The 15,157-nt window shown below is 63.0% G+C and overlaps 1 protein-coding gene across 6 annotated transcripts in view; it reads left to right on the top strand.

Annotated features, from left to right (window-relative positions):
- Positions 1-458: 458 nt before the first annotated feature.
- Positions 459-15,157, top strand: part of GRAMD4 (GRAM domain containing 4) — a 65,969-nt gene continuing 51,270 nt past the window's right edge. Inside the window, exon 1 of one of the 6 annotated variants that reach the window (XM_027968220.2) lies at positions 459-688. In XM_027968220.2, coding sequence (XP_027824021.1) covers positions 660-688 — 29 coding nt within the window. In that variant the 5' untranslated portion in view covers positions 459-659. Of the gene's footprint in view, positions 689-10,520; positions 10,545-11,199; positions 11,875-13,827; positions 14,054-15,157 lie in introns of those variants that run through there. The other 5 variants (XM_060414298.1, XM_042247892.2, XM_027968221.3 and 2 more) reach the window with 5 other exon arrangements.

Here is a 15,157-nt window from a genome sequence, read left to right on the forward strand (position 1 = left end):
GGGCAGCGGCACGCGTGCCCGTGCATGGCTGTGCCCGTGCATGGCTGTGCCCGTGAAGTCCGCCCTATAGACTCGCGGGGCCGCGGCGTCCTGGGCGCAGGCGGTGGAAGGCCGCACGGAAGGGCCGCCGCGCGTCCGCGTGGGTGCAGGTGGCGGGGGCGCACGTGCGCCACCCAAACAAAGGCGGCACCGCGTGACCGCGCTCGTTCTCGCGAGCGGACCCGCCAGGGCAGGCGCGCCCCCGCGGGACCGCCGAGCCGGGGCGCGAGGGGAGAGCCAAGGCCGTGCAAGGGGGAGCGGCTCCTTTAAGGTGAGGCGCGGGGCGTGGCGCGGCGGCGCGGGGCGGGGCGAGCCGGCTCAGGTCTTGGGGCGGGGCGACGCGGGGCGGGGCGGGGCGTGCCGACGTGGGGCGGGGATTAGGGCGGGCGGCGGCTGCGCAGGCCGGGCCGGGGGCGCGCAGACTCCGCGCAGCGGGACGCGAGCGCGCGACCTGGCGCCGCCGCCGCCGCCGCCGCTGCCGCCGCCGCCTCCGCGCTAGTGGCCCGGACCCGCGGGGCCGCCGCCTCCTCCGGGCTCCCCGGCGCCGCTCGGCTCCCGCGCGGGCGGCAGGTGCAGCGCGGCCGGGCGGCTGGCGAGGGGCGCGCCGAGGCGGCGGGTGGATGAGAGGTGGCCCCGATCTCCGCGCAGGGTAAGCGGCGCGCGCGGCGGACGCCCACTCGCCGGACACGCAGACCCTCTCGGGGACTCGCCGGCCCGAAGCCCGGCAGTGCCCTGCCAGCGCCCGCAGCCAGCGGCCCTCCGAGCCGGGACCCGCGCGGGCGCGCCCCGCATACACGCCCCCGGGTCCCGCGCGGCCTGGGCGCGTGTCACGGCCACCCCCCTCCCGCGCGCGCGGGCTCCGGCGTCTCCCGGTCCGCGTCATGCCCGGCCGGCCGGGGAGAGGAGGACGTCCCGTGGGCGCGGAGCCTGAGATGGGAGGGTGGTCGATGGGGCACAGGCCGCCGGGTCCAGGCTGGGGCGCGGGTGGGCGCGGTGAATGTCGTCTTAGGAACTCACTCCTGGGGGACACAGGAGAGGTGGGGGGCGACCCCGGCCCGTATGCCCCTGGAAATGACCCCGCCAAAAAGTTGCCCTCCCCGCACCCCTCCATTTGCCCCGTCTCCTTTCCCTTTGTTCCGGACTTTTAGCTGGTGGGGCTTTGCTGGGGCCCAGCCTCCCGGGGAGGTGAGGCGTAGGGCAGCATTCCTCAATCTGGGGCGCCCCCTGCCCCGGGCAGGCCCTGCACCCCTGGGCAGGCTTACCACCAAGTGGGCTGGGGCACCTGTCCGTGCGGGGAGCAGCGCCCAGGCCTGGGCCCTGGACCTGAGGCTTACCCGCTGGAAGCCGAGCCCACCCTGGGGGTGTTGCCAGCTCTACATTTCCGGAGGCGGGGAGGATTTGGTTTGGGCACACCTTTTGCAGTGCCGGGTTCCTTTCTTGCCTTCCTAGTTCTGTGCATCACCACCCCACACAAAAATGGAGGTGCCTGGGCCCCAGCCTCCATCGCAGCCTGGCCTTAGGGCTTGTCTCAGGCCTGGGCCTGGCGTGGTGAGCTGGGCTGTGCAGCAGTTGAGAGAGAAGTTTGGGGTCTTGTCTGCATGACATCTGCTTGGTGACCTTGGGCAGGAAGGCCTTGAGCCCTCCCTTGCCTCAGTTTCCCCAGCAGTAAGTGGGGAGGGGGCTGACGAGAGCATTAGATGGTGCAGCCCCCACCCCACTTCCAGACTGGACACACCCAGGGCAGAGATCCCAACACCAGGAGAGGCCGCGGTGCCCTTCCCTTCTGGGCAGCTGTTGCCCTGACTCTGCCCGTGTGTCCCAGGCCCATGTGGGGGACACACAGTTCGGCTGGGTGAAAGTGTCCCAGGTGTTTGCCCTTGTTCCCTGCTAGGATGAAACCACAGTCTCACAACAGTTAGCTGGGACCCCTGGGATCAGGGACTGTAAGCCTGCCCCTCCTTTCTACCGCCGCCCCTCTGAAGACTCCCTGCCTGGTCCAGGTCGGGGGCCTGGCCTTCCTGACGTCCCTCTGCCTCGGCCTTGGTGTCACTGCTTCTGCAGCACTGTGCCCACGGGCAGGGGTCTTGACCTGCAGCCTGGGCATTGCTGGACTCATGGAGGCAGGGTGTGCCAGTTTGGTTCTGGGGCCTGGGGAGGCGGGTTCCCCCCTCTCACCCCGCCCTGGGCTGTCTACATGGGTGCCTCCCCTCCTCTGCCCTTCTCTCCGCTGGGCTGCCGTGGCTGATGGGCTGTGGGGTGTGGCCTGGGGATGGGCAGGGCCTGTCCCTGTGCTGTCTGCCCCCCCACGCTCCGGAGAGGCGTTTCCTGGAAGCCTCACAGGGAAGTCTCCGAGTGTGTCCTGTGTGATCCTGGCCGCCCTGAGCCTTGCTCTCCCACTAAGGCAGGCAGGGGCCCTTCGTGAGAGGGGAACCTGGTGGTCTCTCCAAGCTGTTGGCCCGTGAAGCGCTCCTCTCATCTCCAGCCAGAGAGGTCGTCAGGAAGCCGATGGTCGCCAGCTCTGTGTGACCCCTGCTTCCCCTGCCCTCCTGGGCCTCACCCTCGCCAGCCGGAGACGAGGAGCCCTGGGCCTGCTTTTCCTGAATCTCCGTTTCTTGCTCCCTGATGGAATAGAGTAATGGCCGGGGCATGATGAACACACAGTATTATCAGGTTCTAGTGAGAGCGCTGCCTCCAGGGGAGGCCGCAAGCCCGAAGCGCGCTTCCTCTTTGTATCTGCGCGTCAGTGTCATCGGAGAAGCGCAGGGCCCCCCTCGATGTTCCCAGGGTCTGACCCGTGGGGGTGGTTCTGAGCACCCGCAGACGGGTGGACGGGGCCACCTGTCTGTCTCCAGTCATCTCTTGGGCAGCAGGGGGCCCCTTCCAGCTCCCCATGCATCTTGGTTTGGGAGTTCCCTCTTGAAGCCGACTGCGCCCGAACTTTGCGCGGGAATGGGGTTCCCCTTGTGGAGCAGTGTGCCCCCAGCCAGGCCCTAATTTCTGGGGGCCACACCCTCTCAGGGACCTGGGCTGATCTCCCTTCTCGCGGGGCTTCTGCTGTTTGAGCCCCTGTGTGTGTCCGGATGGTGGGCTTCTGTGGAGTTGTCGCGCTGGGGCCTCACCGAGCATCTAGGGAGCTCTGGTCCGCAGAGGGCATGCGCCCGCTGGAAAGGAAGACCCCGTGAGGGCTGCGTGACCGGCCTGCCCCCCGTTCCTGTGAGGTGGGCAGGGTGCTTATTACAGGTCTGCTCCCCAGCAGGGTTGCAGACAGCCTTGGGGCGTGTAGCAGAGCCTTCCTGTTCTTAAAGAATTTAAAAATGAATCGGGGGTAATGAGATGTGGGCTGTGAAGGTGTCGACAAGGAGGAGGAATACAGACGCTCTGGCCCGGGGCGAGCAGTTTCTGTTTAAGAGCCCAGACCTGCGGTGTGGCCACTCGGGCGGTGCTCGGAAGGCCTTTGGTCGGGGACTCGAGAACCGGCTTGGGGCCTTGGGCACCGCAGAGGGTCGAGGTCTGAGTTCTCCTCGGCTTGTGGGTGCTGTGGCAGTGGCAGCACTCCTTGGGTCTTTGTCCTGGGCAGAATCCAGAAAATGCCCTCATACTGGGGGTGACAGTTCAGGTGCTGGCTGCAGGGCGAGGAGGAGGCCCGGGTCCCTGACGGGGATGCTCACTTCGTGACTAGGGTGGTGAAGGCCCAGCCAGCCCAGCGGAGGGGTGGCCTGGCCATCTGCTCGGGGCTGGTCTCCATCGGAGAAAGGCGATCGGTTCACTTGAGAACTTAGAGGCAGGCCGTCCGACTTCTCTTACAGACAGAGTTGGAGCAAGAAAGGGAGGGCCTCCCTAATTAGAGAAGACCGCATTCTCCGCGCCTCTGGCGTCGGCGTGTGGACTGAACTGAGGGCCGGGCAGCGGCTCGGGACTGTGATTCACCACTGATGACAGTCGCTGTCTCGGGCTCTCGTTAAGACTGGGCTTTGAGTTATAATCAGGGTTGTGACTATGTTTGAGCCCTGTGATTAAAGTCCCCAGTGGTTACACCAGCAGACAAGAAGTACTGGTCTGTCAAAAAGAAAAAGAGAAATAGAAATCGCTTGGTTCGGCATCAGACGATGTGCGCCATGTGTCTCGCCCACTGCCCGCGTGGTTCTCATAGCCCAGCTGTCCCCCTTCCCGCAGATGCAGAAACAGGTCCGGAGAGGTAGGCGGCTGGTCTCAGCCCCCGATGAGCTAGGTGGCTCAGCCAGGATGGGAACTCAGGCTGTTTGGCTGCAGAGGCTATGCCTTGATGATCAGTGGAATTTCTGGGGGTTTGTGAAAGAAACATAAGGAGTAAGTTTACGGTCACGAGGAGAAGTCTCTGTGCCATCACAGGTGCGCTGATGGCAAGAGCATCTCTTACCCCAGGCCTGGTCGTGCTCCCTGCACTTTACGTGATTGGTTTTCATAACAGCTGGAGCTTGGGGGCTGTTATTAGCTCCCTCTTACAGATGAGGCATCCTGGGCACAGGGAGGTTAAGTAACTCCCCTGAGGCCACATGCTGGTGAATGGCAGAGTTGGGTGTTTGTCCCTAAGCTGAGTACCTTATGCAAGGCGGGGTCAAGTGGGGAAAACGCCCAGTCTGTTGCTGTGTATTCTTGGGCAAGACGCTTGGCCTCCCTGGGCCTCAGGAAACAAAGGTCTAGGTGGCATGCAGAAGGCCGAGGCCCGGAAACTGGCCCTGGCCGGAGCTGGCGGCGTCTGCACCGCCTGCCCCAGGAAGGCCCTGGGTGGGGGCCCCAGCCATTGCACTTCCTCCAGGAGGAGAGTCGTGGTTAAGGAGGGCAGCGCACCCCCTCCCCAGCACTGGCTGGTTTGGGTGGAGTGGCCCTGGTTGTCCCCAGGGAGCTCAGAGCACATCCCAGGAGCGACACCTGACTCCGGTCCTGGGCGGCTCCCTCTGAAGCGGGGAGGCCTTCAGAGAGCCTGGTTCTATCCCTCGGGAATGGATTTTGTCGGGGGGAGGCATGCCTACCCAGAACCCCCCAGTGCTGCCAGACCCAGTTTGGGAGAACCATGTGTGCCCGTGCCATCAGGGCTGGTGGTCTGGGGGCCCCTGGGGAAACACTCACCCCGCTGTGATCAGGTCCCTGCCTCGGGGGGACATGCCGCTGCCTCCAGCCCTTCCCTGTGGGCGGGGTACGCGGCACACGGAGGCAGGAGTCCCCCCCACCCCCCAGCGTGGAGTACAGGGTGGGCACAGCTGAGCCCAGCCCTGGGCCCGAGAGGCCCAGCCTCCCTCTCCAGCCCTCCGCCCTCCACCTCGGTCAGTGGGTGCTGCCTGCAGGGCTGTTGGCACGGCAGACCCTTGTGTTGGGCACATCTCTGCTCCACCCTGCCTTGCTGGGGAGGCCTTCCCTGGGCACCCTGACTACAGAGCCCCCCTTGCTTGCTGCCCCCTCCCTGGCCAGTCATTGTCCTCCTCCTAGAAGACAGGGGCTGGCGCTTCCCGCCTGTCCTGGTCTCAACAGCCAGGGTAGGAGTGAGTGGAGGCGCTCCTTGCAGTGAGCCAAGGCCACGGCCTTGCTCTGCCCTCGGGGGCCCCTCTGCAGCCTGGCCTCCAGGGGCCAGCAGCTTTGGGTCCTGGGGTACTGGCTGTGGGGAGCCCACCTGTGGCTGAGCGAAGCTGGGGGCCTGGCAGTGGGGAGGGGCTGGGCTCTCCGAGGGCAGGGGGCAGGCCTGGACAGTGAGAAGGGTACACTTGACCCAGGTCCAGTTCCCATGCCGCGACATCCACCCATCGCGAGTGCAGCTCACCGACTTCCAGCGGATCCACAGAATTGTGCAGGCGCCACCACAGTCTAATTTTAGAATGTTTTCATCACCCCCTTCAGCAATCACTCATTCCCTCTTTCTCTCCAGCCTCTGACAACCGCTAATCTGCTTTCTGTCTCCACGGATTTGCCTGTCCGGGACCTTTCGTATCTGGGCAATCATAACGCTCTGGGGCTGTTGGACTCTGCTTTCCGTCACTTAGCGGGGTGCGTTTTCATCTGTGTGACAGCGTGCAGTGGCAGAAGTGTGTGGGGCGCCTCTTGGGAAGTGCGGCCTCTCTTCCCAACCCCAGGTGGCCCTGGACCCCGTGTTCTCATGAGTCTGGGGCGGCTTTCCTTGCCTCACCAGGCGCCTGGGGTCAGGTCAGTTCGTGGCTGTCTGAGAACTCCGTGCTGGCACCATGAGCCATTTCACGTGACTCATTTTCAGTGGCCTTCGACGCAGTTAGCTCTCATGTGAGCTGCACGCAAGTCACCGCCTCCAGGCAGCCTTCCTGGCCTTCCCTCGCCCCCGCATTTAGGGCCCTTGTGCCTGTTGTCCTATGTGTGGTCCTCTCTTTACCCGCCTGCCTTCTGAGCTCCTGGAGGGCAGGGGTCCCCCTTTCCATCCCTTCCCTGGCTGGCCTCATTGGAGACAGGGTCTGGGGGTGAAGGGTTGCAGATGGTGGGGGGTGGCGTGTTTGTGAAGGCGTGGACCCCACGGGATCTCTGGCTGCCCCGCCGTTTCTCCCCTTGATTACCTTTTGTTAGTGTGTGATCACTTGACTTCGCAGCTCTGCCGTCTGTGTCCTCCAGAGCGGCTCAAGGGCAGGCCCGGGTCTGGCTGTGGGTGTCCTGGGTATGATGGGATAAGTGCTGAGTGAGCCTGCCCTGCCCGCCCCGCCCCACACTGAGCTGCTTGCTGGGTGTTTGGTTTTATTTTCTTTTCTTTGAATAATCAAGCATGTCTGTTAGAACAGTTTTCGATTTACAGAAACTTTATAAAGATCACAAAGAGGGTGCCCCGTGCCTGTCCCTTCCCACAGTCTCTCTTATTACTACCATCTCAGACCTTAGTGTGGAACGGCGTTATCGTAAATGAACGGACCTGTGTGGATACGTCGTTAAGTGAAGCCTGTCGTTTGTTCAGATTTCCGTAGTTTTCACGCGATGTCCTTTTTTCTTATCCCAGGACCCCACCCGAGACAGCGCGTTACGTTCAGTTGTCACGTCTCGCTCCGATCCTCTGGACTGGGACAGTTTCTTGGACTTCCCTTGTGTTTGATGGCTTGACAGTGGGGTTTTTCAAGCGTGTTTATGTGTTCATTCCTGGCTGCCCTGGGTCCGGGCTGCCGCGCACGGGCTCTTGCTGATGGCGCTGAGTAGGGCCACTCTTCTCTGGGGCCGCGCACGGGCTGTTAGTCGCTGAGCTGCACGTGTGATCCTCTCAGACCCCCTGCGTTAGCGGGCGGATTCTTAACCACTGGGCCAGCAGGGAATTGCAGTCTTGAGGGATATTAGGTTCACTGCAGATCCATCTCCCTTGGAGTTTGGACAGCTGGAAACCCCCCATCAGAATTGAATGTTTTCCTCTGGGTTAGACTAAGGTCCGTCTAGTCAAGGCTATGGTTTTTCCAGTGGTCATGTATGGATGTGAGAGTTGGACTGTGAAGAAGGCTGAGCGCCGAAGAATTTTGATGCTTTTGAACTGTGGTGTTGGAGAAGACTCTTGAGAGTCCCTTGGACTGCAAGGAGATTCAACCAGTCCCTTCTGAAGGAGATCAGCCCTGGGATTTCTTTGGAAGGAATGATGCTAAAGCTGAAGCTCCAGTACTTTGGTCACCTCATGCGAAGAGTTGACTCATTGGAAGAGAGTCTGATGCTGGGAGGGATTGGGGGCAGGAGAAGGGGACGAGCGAGGATGAGATGGCTGGATGGCATCACAGACTCGATGGACGTGAGTCTGAGTGAACTCCAGGAGTTGGTGATGGACAGGGAGGCCTGGCGTGCTGCGATTCGTGGGGTCGCAGAGAGTCGGACACGACTGAGCGACTGAACTGAACTGAACTGAACTGTGGGTTTTGGGAGGAAGAGCAGAGAGGTGACGAGCCCTCACCCACGCCATCAGGGCGTGTGCCGTCAACGTGACTGGCCCCTGTGATGTTGGCCGCAGTCGCCCGGCTGATGTAGATGGACCCTTTCCCCTGTGTCTGTGCCGTCCTTCCTGGAAGGAAGGGAGAGATTTGAGGGTAGGGTGTCTGTAAGTGATTTGGAGTCTTCTGGACAGGGACTTGTCTCTTCGCCCTCATTTACTCGTTTGCTCAGTCATTTCTAACGTCGGTGTGGGTTCACGCGCGCTTATGCCTCGAGTTCCAGTGCGGTCCCACTTTACTTCTTTCGTGGGGCCAATAGTTCCAGCTCTGGCCGCTGGGAATGCCTCCAGGAGGCTCCTGGGTTTTGTTGATGAGCCTCCGTCAATGTGGGGCAATGTGGGCAGCTCCTTCCTTCCTCCTGGCCCGACGGGTGCTCCCAGCCCTGGAATCGGCCAGTTCTCCTCTCACTGGAGGATGGTTTCAGAAACGCAGGTCCGGGCGCCCGACCTCGCGCTGCCAGGGTGTTGCTGCTCTGGGCCCGCTCAGCTGGCGGAGCAGGGCGGGCACACACCTGCAGCCGCTCCTGTGTGGGGCCGCCCGTGTCCGCACTCAGTGAGCCGTGAGCTCCTGCTGGTGATCGAGTCTGCAGTCTCCCCTTGCTGATGAGTCAGTTTCTTTCCAGCAGCGGGAGACCTGGCTCCCCCGTTCGCAGTCCTGTGGCGTAACCCCTCAGTTCCAGCGTACCCACGGAGCGGGGTCCGCCTTGTCCCGGGCCCTGGGGAGCGGCTTCAAGGGCTGGAGTGCTGTGTGCCCGCAGCTCCCGCTCCCCCGGGTCCTCGCTGTTCGGCTCGGAACACTTGCCGCTAGACGTTCTCTGCGCAGTGCGTGGGCCCTGCAGGGGCTAGTGGGCCTCTGCCTCCCCCAGGAGGGCTGCAGGGAGAGAGAAGGGAACTGGGGGGCCCCCTGCTGTGCCTGGCCACCACCCCCGCCCCCCGCCCCGGCCTGTAAGGACAGGCACAGTTGTGGCATCCCTTTGAAATGTGAACGCAGAGCCAGCTTTGAACACAGCCTGGAGGCCTGGTCTCGGCCGCATGAGGAGAAGGGCTGCCGGCCGAACCCTTTGGAGCTTGACTCAGACACTGGCGGGCCCGGGCACTCGCAGCGGAGCAGGGCCGGGGCTCGGAGGCTGGGTCCCTTTCTGGGAAGGAGAGGACTGGGGGAGTTCTGCTCAGGCGCTCTCGGGTCTCACGCTGGCTCCGGCCTGGGGGTGGGGCGTGGCGGCTGGAGGCTGCTGAGCCGACCACGGGCAGGTGGGGCAGTGAGCAGCGGCCAGGTGCCCACCTTTTTAGGGCTGAGCTGGTGGGCAGGGTGCAGGCACCCTGGTCCCGGCCGGGTGTTTGCTGGCTTTGCCCTTCAGAGCAAAGGGGCCTGCCCACGTGGCAGGCTTGGAAGATGCCTGGAGCTGCAGGTGCCCCTCTTGATAATGTGGCGGGGACCGTGGACAGGACCCCGGCTGGCCTCTGTGCGTGGTTCAGCGTCTTGGTTCCCGTGCACCACGTGTCGTGGGCCAGGCTGGGTGTGGACGGTGCTGTCTACGTGCGTGGGGAGGCCCTGCTCACATAGTGCCGTCTACACCTGTGGGTCACCATGTCACCCTTCCTGGGAGAGGCGTGAGCTGGCCTGGGTCAGTCTACCTAAGGTCAGCCCCTCTCCAAAGCTCCTGGAGAACCCACTAGTGTGTGGTTACCCCTCTGGCAGGCCTGGGCTCCAGGCCATGCTGGGGGCTGGCCTGTGGGACGCGTGGCTGACGCGTGGCCGTCTGTCCCTTCTCTGCCCCCTCAGCTGAGCACCCTGAAGGTACTCATCCCCCTGCTGTGGGGCTGGGCCCTCACCAAGATGGTGCCACACATCCCCTGGTCCTGCGAGAGAGCATTGAGGAGGTAGGGGGAGCTGGCCAGGGGCTCAGCAGGCGGGGGCTGCCCTGGGTTGGGGCGCTGCCCAGGAGTGAGCCCCCTGCCCAGGAGTGAGCCCCCTGCCCTGTTGGAGGCCACCTGCTGCGGTCCTGTTGACCGGCTGTCCCTGCTCACCGCCCCCCCCCCACCGCCGCTGGGTGGCCCCCCCCAGCTCCTTGCCGTGCCACCCCTGTCCCTTCTGCTTCCTGGTTCATGTTTGAGGGTCTCCTGGGTCCCCCATAACAGCCATAGGCAGCCGCCAGGGGATACTCAGCTGGACACGTTTCCCCGTCTCCGACTGCGGAGCTCTGGGCTGACTGCGGTCATCTGTGGGGTCACAGCTACCGTCGGGATGGGGTCTGTGTGGTGGGCACCATGCCACACCCCTGGGTGGAGCCCAGTCTGAGCACTGACGGCTGAGGGGGAGGGAGGCCGTGCCTGGAGGGCTCCTGGGGTGGCAGAGACCAGGAGACGGGTGTCAGCGGTGGCCTCGGGCAAGAGCTTGGCATTTAGAACTCTGATGCAACTTGAGTCGTTGAGAAAACACACTGACCTCCGGTATCATCAGAATCTCCCTCTGAGAAGAACCGAGTTAGGAAACGCCCACGGGGTCACCACTGAGTGCCCACGCTGCTGATGGCTGTGCCTTGAGAGGGGAGGAGTCATCTTGCAGGTGCGGGGCCCCCAGGGTGGAGCCCTGGGGGGCACGGGCCGGGTGGGGGCCACTGCCCCTGTCTCTGCAGGCTGAGCCTTGAGGTGTCCCCCTTCCCGATCCCTGGGCGTGCCCCTGGGGTCCTGTGCTGGCCTTGGCATCCAGGGGCTGGTGTTTGCAGCTCTTTTCCTTGTCCGTCCAGAGAGGAAGGTCTGGGGGAGACTGGATGGGAGGTCCCCCTGAGGGCCTGTGCCCGTTGTTGCCTGCAGTGGGGGGGTTCCCCTGCAGCATGCCCCCAGGCCCTGCCCTCCCCATCCTGTTAGGCGAGTACCTTTTGGATCAGGAGGAAAAGCATCTTGTTTCACCACCACTGTTGGAGGCAGTTGGGAAATGTGTGGACACGTCAGCAACCGAGAGTCGGAGAGGGCTGGAGGGGGTGGGTGGCAGCAGGGACCCACGGGTGCTGGACCGGGAGCGGGGTTTAGAGGACTGAGGTTCACCCTGCTCTTCAGCAGACTTGTGGCTTCACTGCCACCAAACAGGTTTGAGGGAGAGGAAGTGAAACCTGAGTCAACAGGCAGAGAGCTCTGGGCCGGGAGCTGGGGTCATGGGTGGAGCTGCTGGCAAGATGGCCCAGGAGGGCGGGCCAGGCCTTGGGGACCACCCCGTGCCTACTGCTCCTTCCGTGGCAGCCTTCGTGCTGGGGGAACGGTGACCAGTGCTGGTCTGGGGGACGAGGTGCTGGGCTCGGCCCGAGTATCGCCTGTGAAGCTGGACGTCTAGGACTGTGACTCTGGGGCAGGCAGAGCCTGGCACACGTGTCTGCCCCAGTAACCCTCATGGTCTGCCAGCCCCGGGCACCTCCCTGCAGGTGGGAAGGACAGAGCGTGCACAGCCAGGAGCCCACGTGACTGCCCACATCCCCGCCTCCGCCTGGCAGGCGAGGAGCAGAGGCCTCTGGGAAGGCCCCCTGGCAGCGCCTGGAAGGGGAGTCAGGCCTCCTGGGTGCCAAGGTCCATCCACGTTGGCGAGAGACCGGGCCACTGGAGGCAGGAGGAGAGACACGGCTGCTCGCCAGCTGCAGAGAAGCCTCCATGTGATGGTCGGCATCAGGCAGCCGCCTCTGCTGTGCAGGAACTGGCTGTCTTCAGAGGAGTCCGGGGGTGTCGGGGACCCCTCCTCACCAACCCAGAGGGACAGGGCGGGGCCCGGGCTGGCCGGAGGGCAGCAGGCAGGCTGCCTGAGGGTGCCCTGGGCAAGGACCCCCCCTTGGTGGGGCCAGGGGGTGTGTGTGGGTGGCTGCCCTCACCACAGCCACCCTGGAAGGGGCCACCTTATCTCTGCTTGGTGGGTGAGTGAGTGGGGGTCAGAGGGCTCCCGGTGAGGGGATGGCCCCCGCAGCTGGGGAAGCCTCTTCCTCTTGGTTATCTGATTCAGGGCTGAACTGCTGCTGTGTCAGAGAGTGGACTGTGTGGTTTTGGGCCCACGTTTACCGGATCTAAACAGGGCCAGGCTGACGTCCCTGGGTAGACCCCTGGGAGGTCTGAGTCCTACCCGCCTTCCGCCCCCCACCAAGGGAGGGGGCAGGCCCGTGGCGTTGATGGGACACTAACCGTGGGCCCCGCGAGGGTCTGTGCCCTTGTCCTGGTGTGCCCGATGCTTGGCCGAGGGCATCAGGGTGTGCTGGGGGGGGGGGCGCCAGCTGGCGCTTGTCCCCCCAGACTCCCCACCTCGCTGACTTGAGTTGACCATCCATCTCCTTTTAAGTTACACGACTGTGTATCTTTGATAATTATCCCCTTAACTTTGTGATTAGAAAAACGAAGTGGGGCTTTCCCTGGTGGTTTAGCGGCTAAGACTTCGGCTTCCAGAGCATGGGGAGTACGTTCAGTCCCTGCTCCGGGAGCTCGATCCCACACGCCTCAGGTGGCCGAGAAACCGAAACATAAAAACCAGAGACAATATTGCAACAAATTGAGTAAAAACTTTAAAAATGGTTCACATCAGAAAGAAAACAACAACGAGAAAAGCCGCACCAGTGGTGAGTTGCTGGCGCTGAGTCCTTGGGGTGAGGACGCTGTGCCCAGGCCTCACGCTGACTCGGCTGTTCAGGGCGGGGCCCGGCCGGGTTGGGTCTCTCTCCTGGTCGAGTCACTGTTCGGCTGGGAGCAGACCAGGGGGGCCTGCCGCCTTCTCCACCAGCCGGTTTCCGTCCCGACGGTCTCTGCCTTCCTTGCACATGTGCCAAGTCATTTCTGTCGTGTCTGACTCTCTGTAATCCTGTGGACCACGCCAGGCTCCTCTGTCCATGGGACTCCCAGGCAAGAATACTGGAGTGGGTTGCCATGCACTTTTCCTGGGGATCTTCCTGACCCAGGGATTGAACCCACCTCTCTTACGTCTCCTGTGTTGGCTGGTGGGTTCTGTACCACCAGTGCCACCTGGAAGCCCTAGGCTCACATTTCTCAGACCAGCCCCTCCCACTGGCTTTTGCAAACTGTCAGTCCGGTCCTCAGCCAGTCCAGGACATGGCTGGCACCATGGAAGGGTACCGCAGGCCCCTGCCTGTCACTGGGTCTGCACACACAGGCTGACCCTGCTGTGCTGAGTTTAAAACTCCTGGCAATAGAAAGAGCCGATGATGACCTATTTGCAAAGTATTTCAGAATCACTTGCATGAATATTTTGTCCTAAATTCTGTGTAATTAGACGATATGAACCCTACTCTGGGATTATTTTTGTGCGCCAACGTAACCTAAATTAGGATTCTCTCCATGTCAGTTTAGAAAAAAAAATCATTGCAACACAAACATAAAAGAATCGATTTTATCTTCACTGTTTTCAGATGGTTACAAATACTGTTCCTGAGTAACAAGGAGACCTTGCCGCCTGGTTTGTAGACCCTCGTCTTTACCCAGGGGCTTCCTTGGTGGCTAAGAAGGTAAAGAATCTGCCTGCATTGTTGGAGACTTGGGTTTGATCCTTGGATCAGTAAGATCCCCTGGAGAAGGAAATGGCAACTTACTCCAGTACTCTTGCCTGGGAAATCCCACGGGCAGAGGAGCCTGGTGGGCTACAGTCCACGGGGTCACAAAGAGTCAGACACGACTCAGTGACTGGCACACGCTTCACCCAGAGCAGAAGTCAGTCTTCTGGAGAGGTTTAAGAAGTCCTCGTGGATTCTGACTTGAGGCTGAATTCTGACAAGCTGCGGCTGGATTTCCACCTGCCAACTCTTTTTTTCCTCTACACACAGCTTTAGCGAAAAGTTTCCCTGCAGGTGGGCCTGCTTGTGAGCGTCCTTAACGCAAGGCCTTCAGACGGACGCGGCAGAGGGTCCGGTGGCTCTGGTCCATCCAGCAGATGGTCCGGGGGCCTCTGGGCTGCCCGGCCGCTGGATGTGGGGGCAGGTTGCAGGATGCGCCACCCTCCGAGACCGAGTTTCTGGAGCAGCGTGTATGGGCCTCATGGAGACTTCTCAGGGGAGACTTCTGGGCCGGGTCTCCGTTTTTCCTGTCTTTGGACCGCAGGTGCACTGAATCGGGGACGTCATAGCCCTTGGGTCACGGTGTGCAGCCTTCTCTGGTCAGGCAGGACCTCTGGTCTGTTCAGTCTGTAGCTTTTAATGTAACAGGCACCCTCGAGTTCACCACCAGAAGCTGGGGCCTTCCGGATCCGCCCCCGTCGTCGCTGGGCCTCAGACCTCGGCTGTGTGCCCCCAGCTCCCTCGTTTCCAGGGGCCGACGCCCGCCCTGTGTGCACCCCCCGGCCTGCGCCACGCAGGCAGTCACCAGGGGAGCAGCTCTCCTGACTCACTGCCCCCCGGGTCATCGAGGGCTCCCTGTGTGAGCGCAGAGAACCCCCGGCCTGCAGCACCGCCCGGCACTGCCCGCCCATGGCCAGCGGCCAAGCCGGGTCTCCCTGGTCTCTGGTGTGAGATGTTTCCACTGCCCTGTTCGTGGGCTCGTCTGGGAAAGGGGTGGCCGTGCTGGGGCCTCGCGGTGGGGAAGGATGAGCCAGCCTCCCAGCGAGGGGCCTGGCCACCCCCCGCCCTTCACGCCGAGCCCAGGTCCCCAGCAGCTGGACTGGAGGGCAGGGCTCTCTGTGGACACAGTCAGGGTCGTGCGTGTGCGGGCCCAGCGCTCCGAGAGGGGCTTGGGGCCCGAGTGGCCGCAGCGTCCCCCACGCCTCCCGAGACCGGCTGCCGGGTGCCCAGCCCAGCTCCCCGTGACGATACCCAGGCTTGCGGTCCTACCTGTTGCGCCGCAGGGGTGGGCCAGGGCTGTGAGCCCGCCCAGGTGCATGTGAGGGAGTGACCGGGGTCCGGGCCGCCTCTCCTGCGGGGTTGTGGGCCGCCTGCCGCAGCAGCTGCATGTTAATCACAGGTGCCTCACCCCTCTCCTGGGGGCCGTGGGGCTGGGCCTCCCGGAGCTCTGGACGGGGGTTGGTGCCAGGGTGCTTGGCAGGGCTTTGTAGGTCTTCCTGTCTTGTGCGCTGAGCCAGTTGGTGGGATTCTGTTCCCTTTCGGAGTTGAGAGGCAAGGCCCTGAAGACGGCCTTGTCTTGTCATCTCAGGGCCTTTCCCGCTGTTGCTGAGGCTTCCTAATGGAGCTGCAGGGTGGCCCAGCCTCCCCA

The sequence above is a fragment of the Ovis aries genome, chromosome 3, assembly GCF_016772045.2.
Source record: "Ovis aries strain OAR_USU_Benz2616 breed Rambouillet chromosome 3, ARS-UI_Ramb_v3.0, whole genome shotgun sequence".
Classification (NCBI taxonomy): Eukaryota; Metazoa; Chordata; class Mammalia; order Artiodactyla; family Bovidae; genus Ovis; species Ovis aries.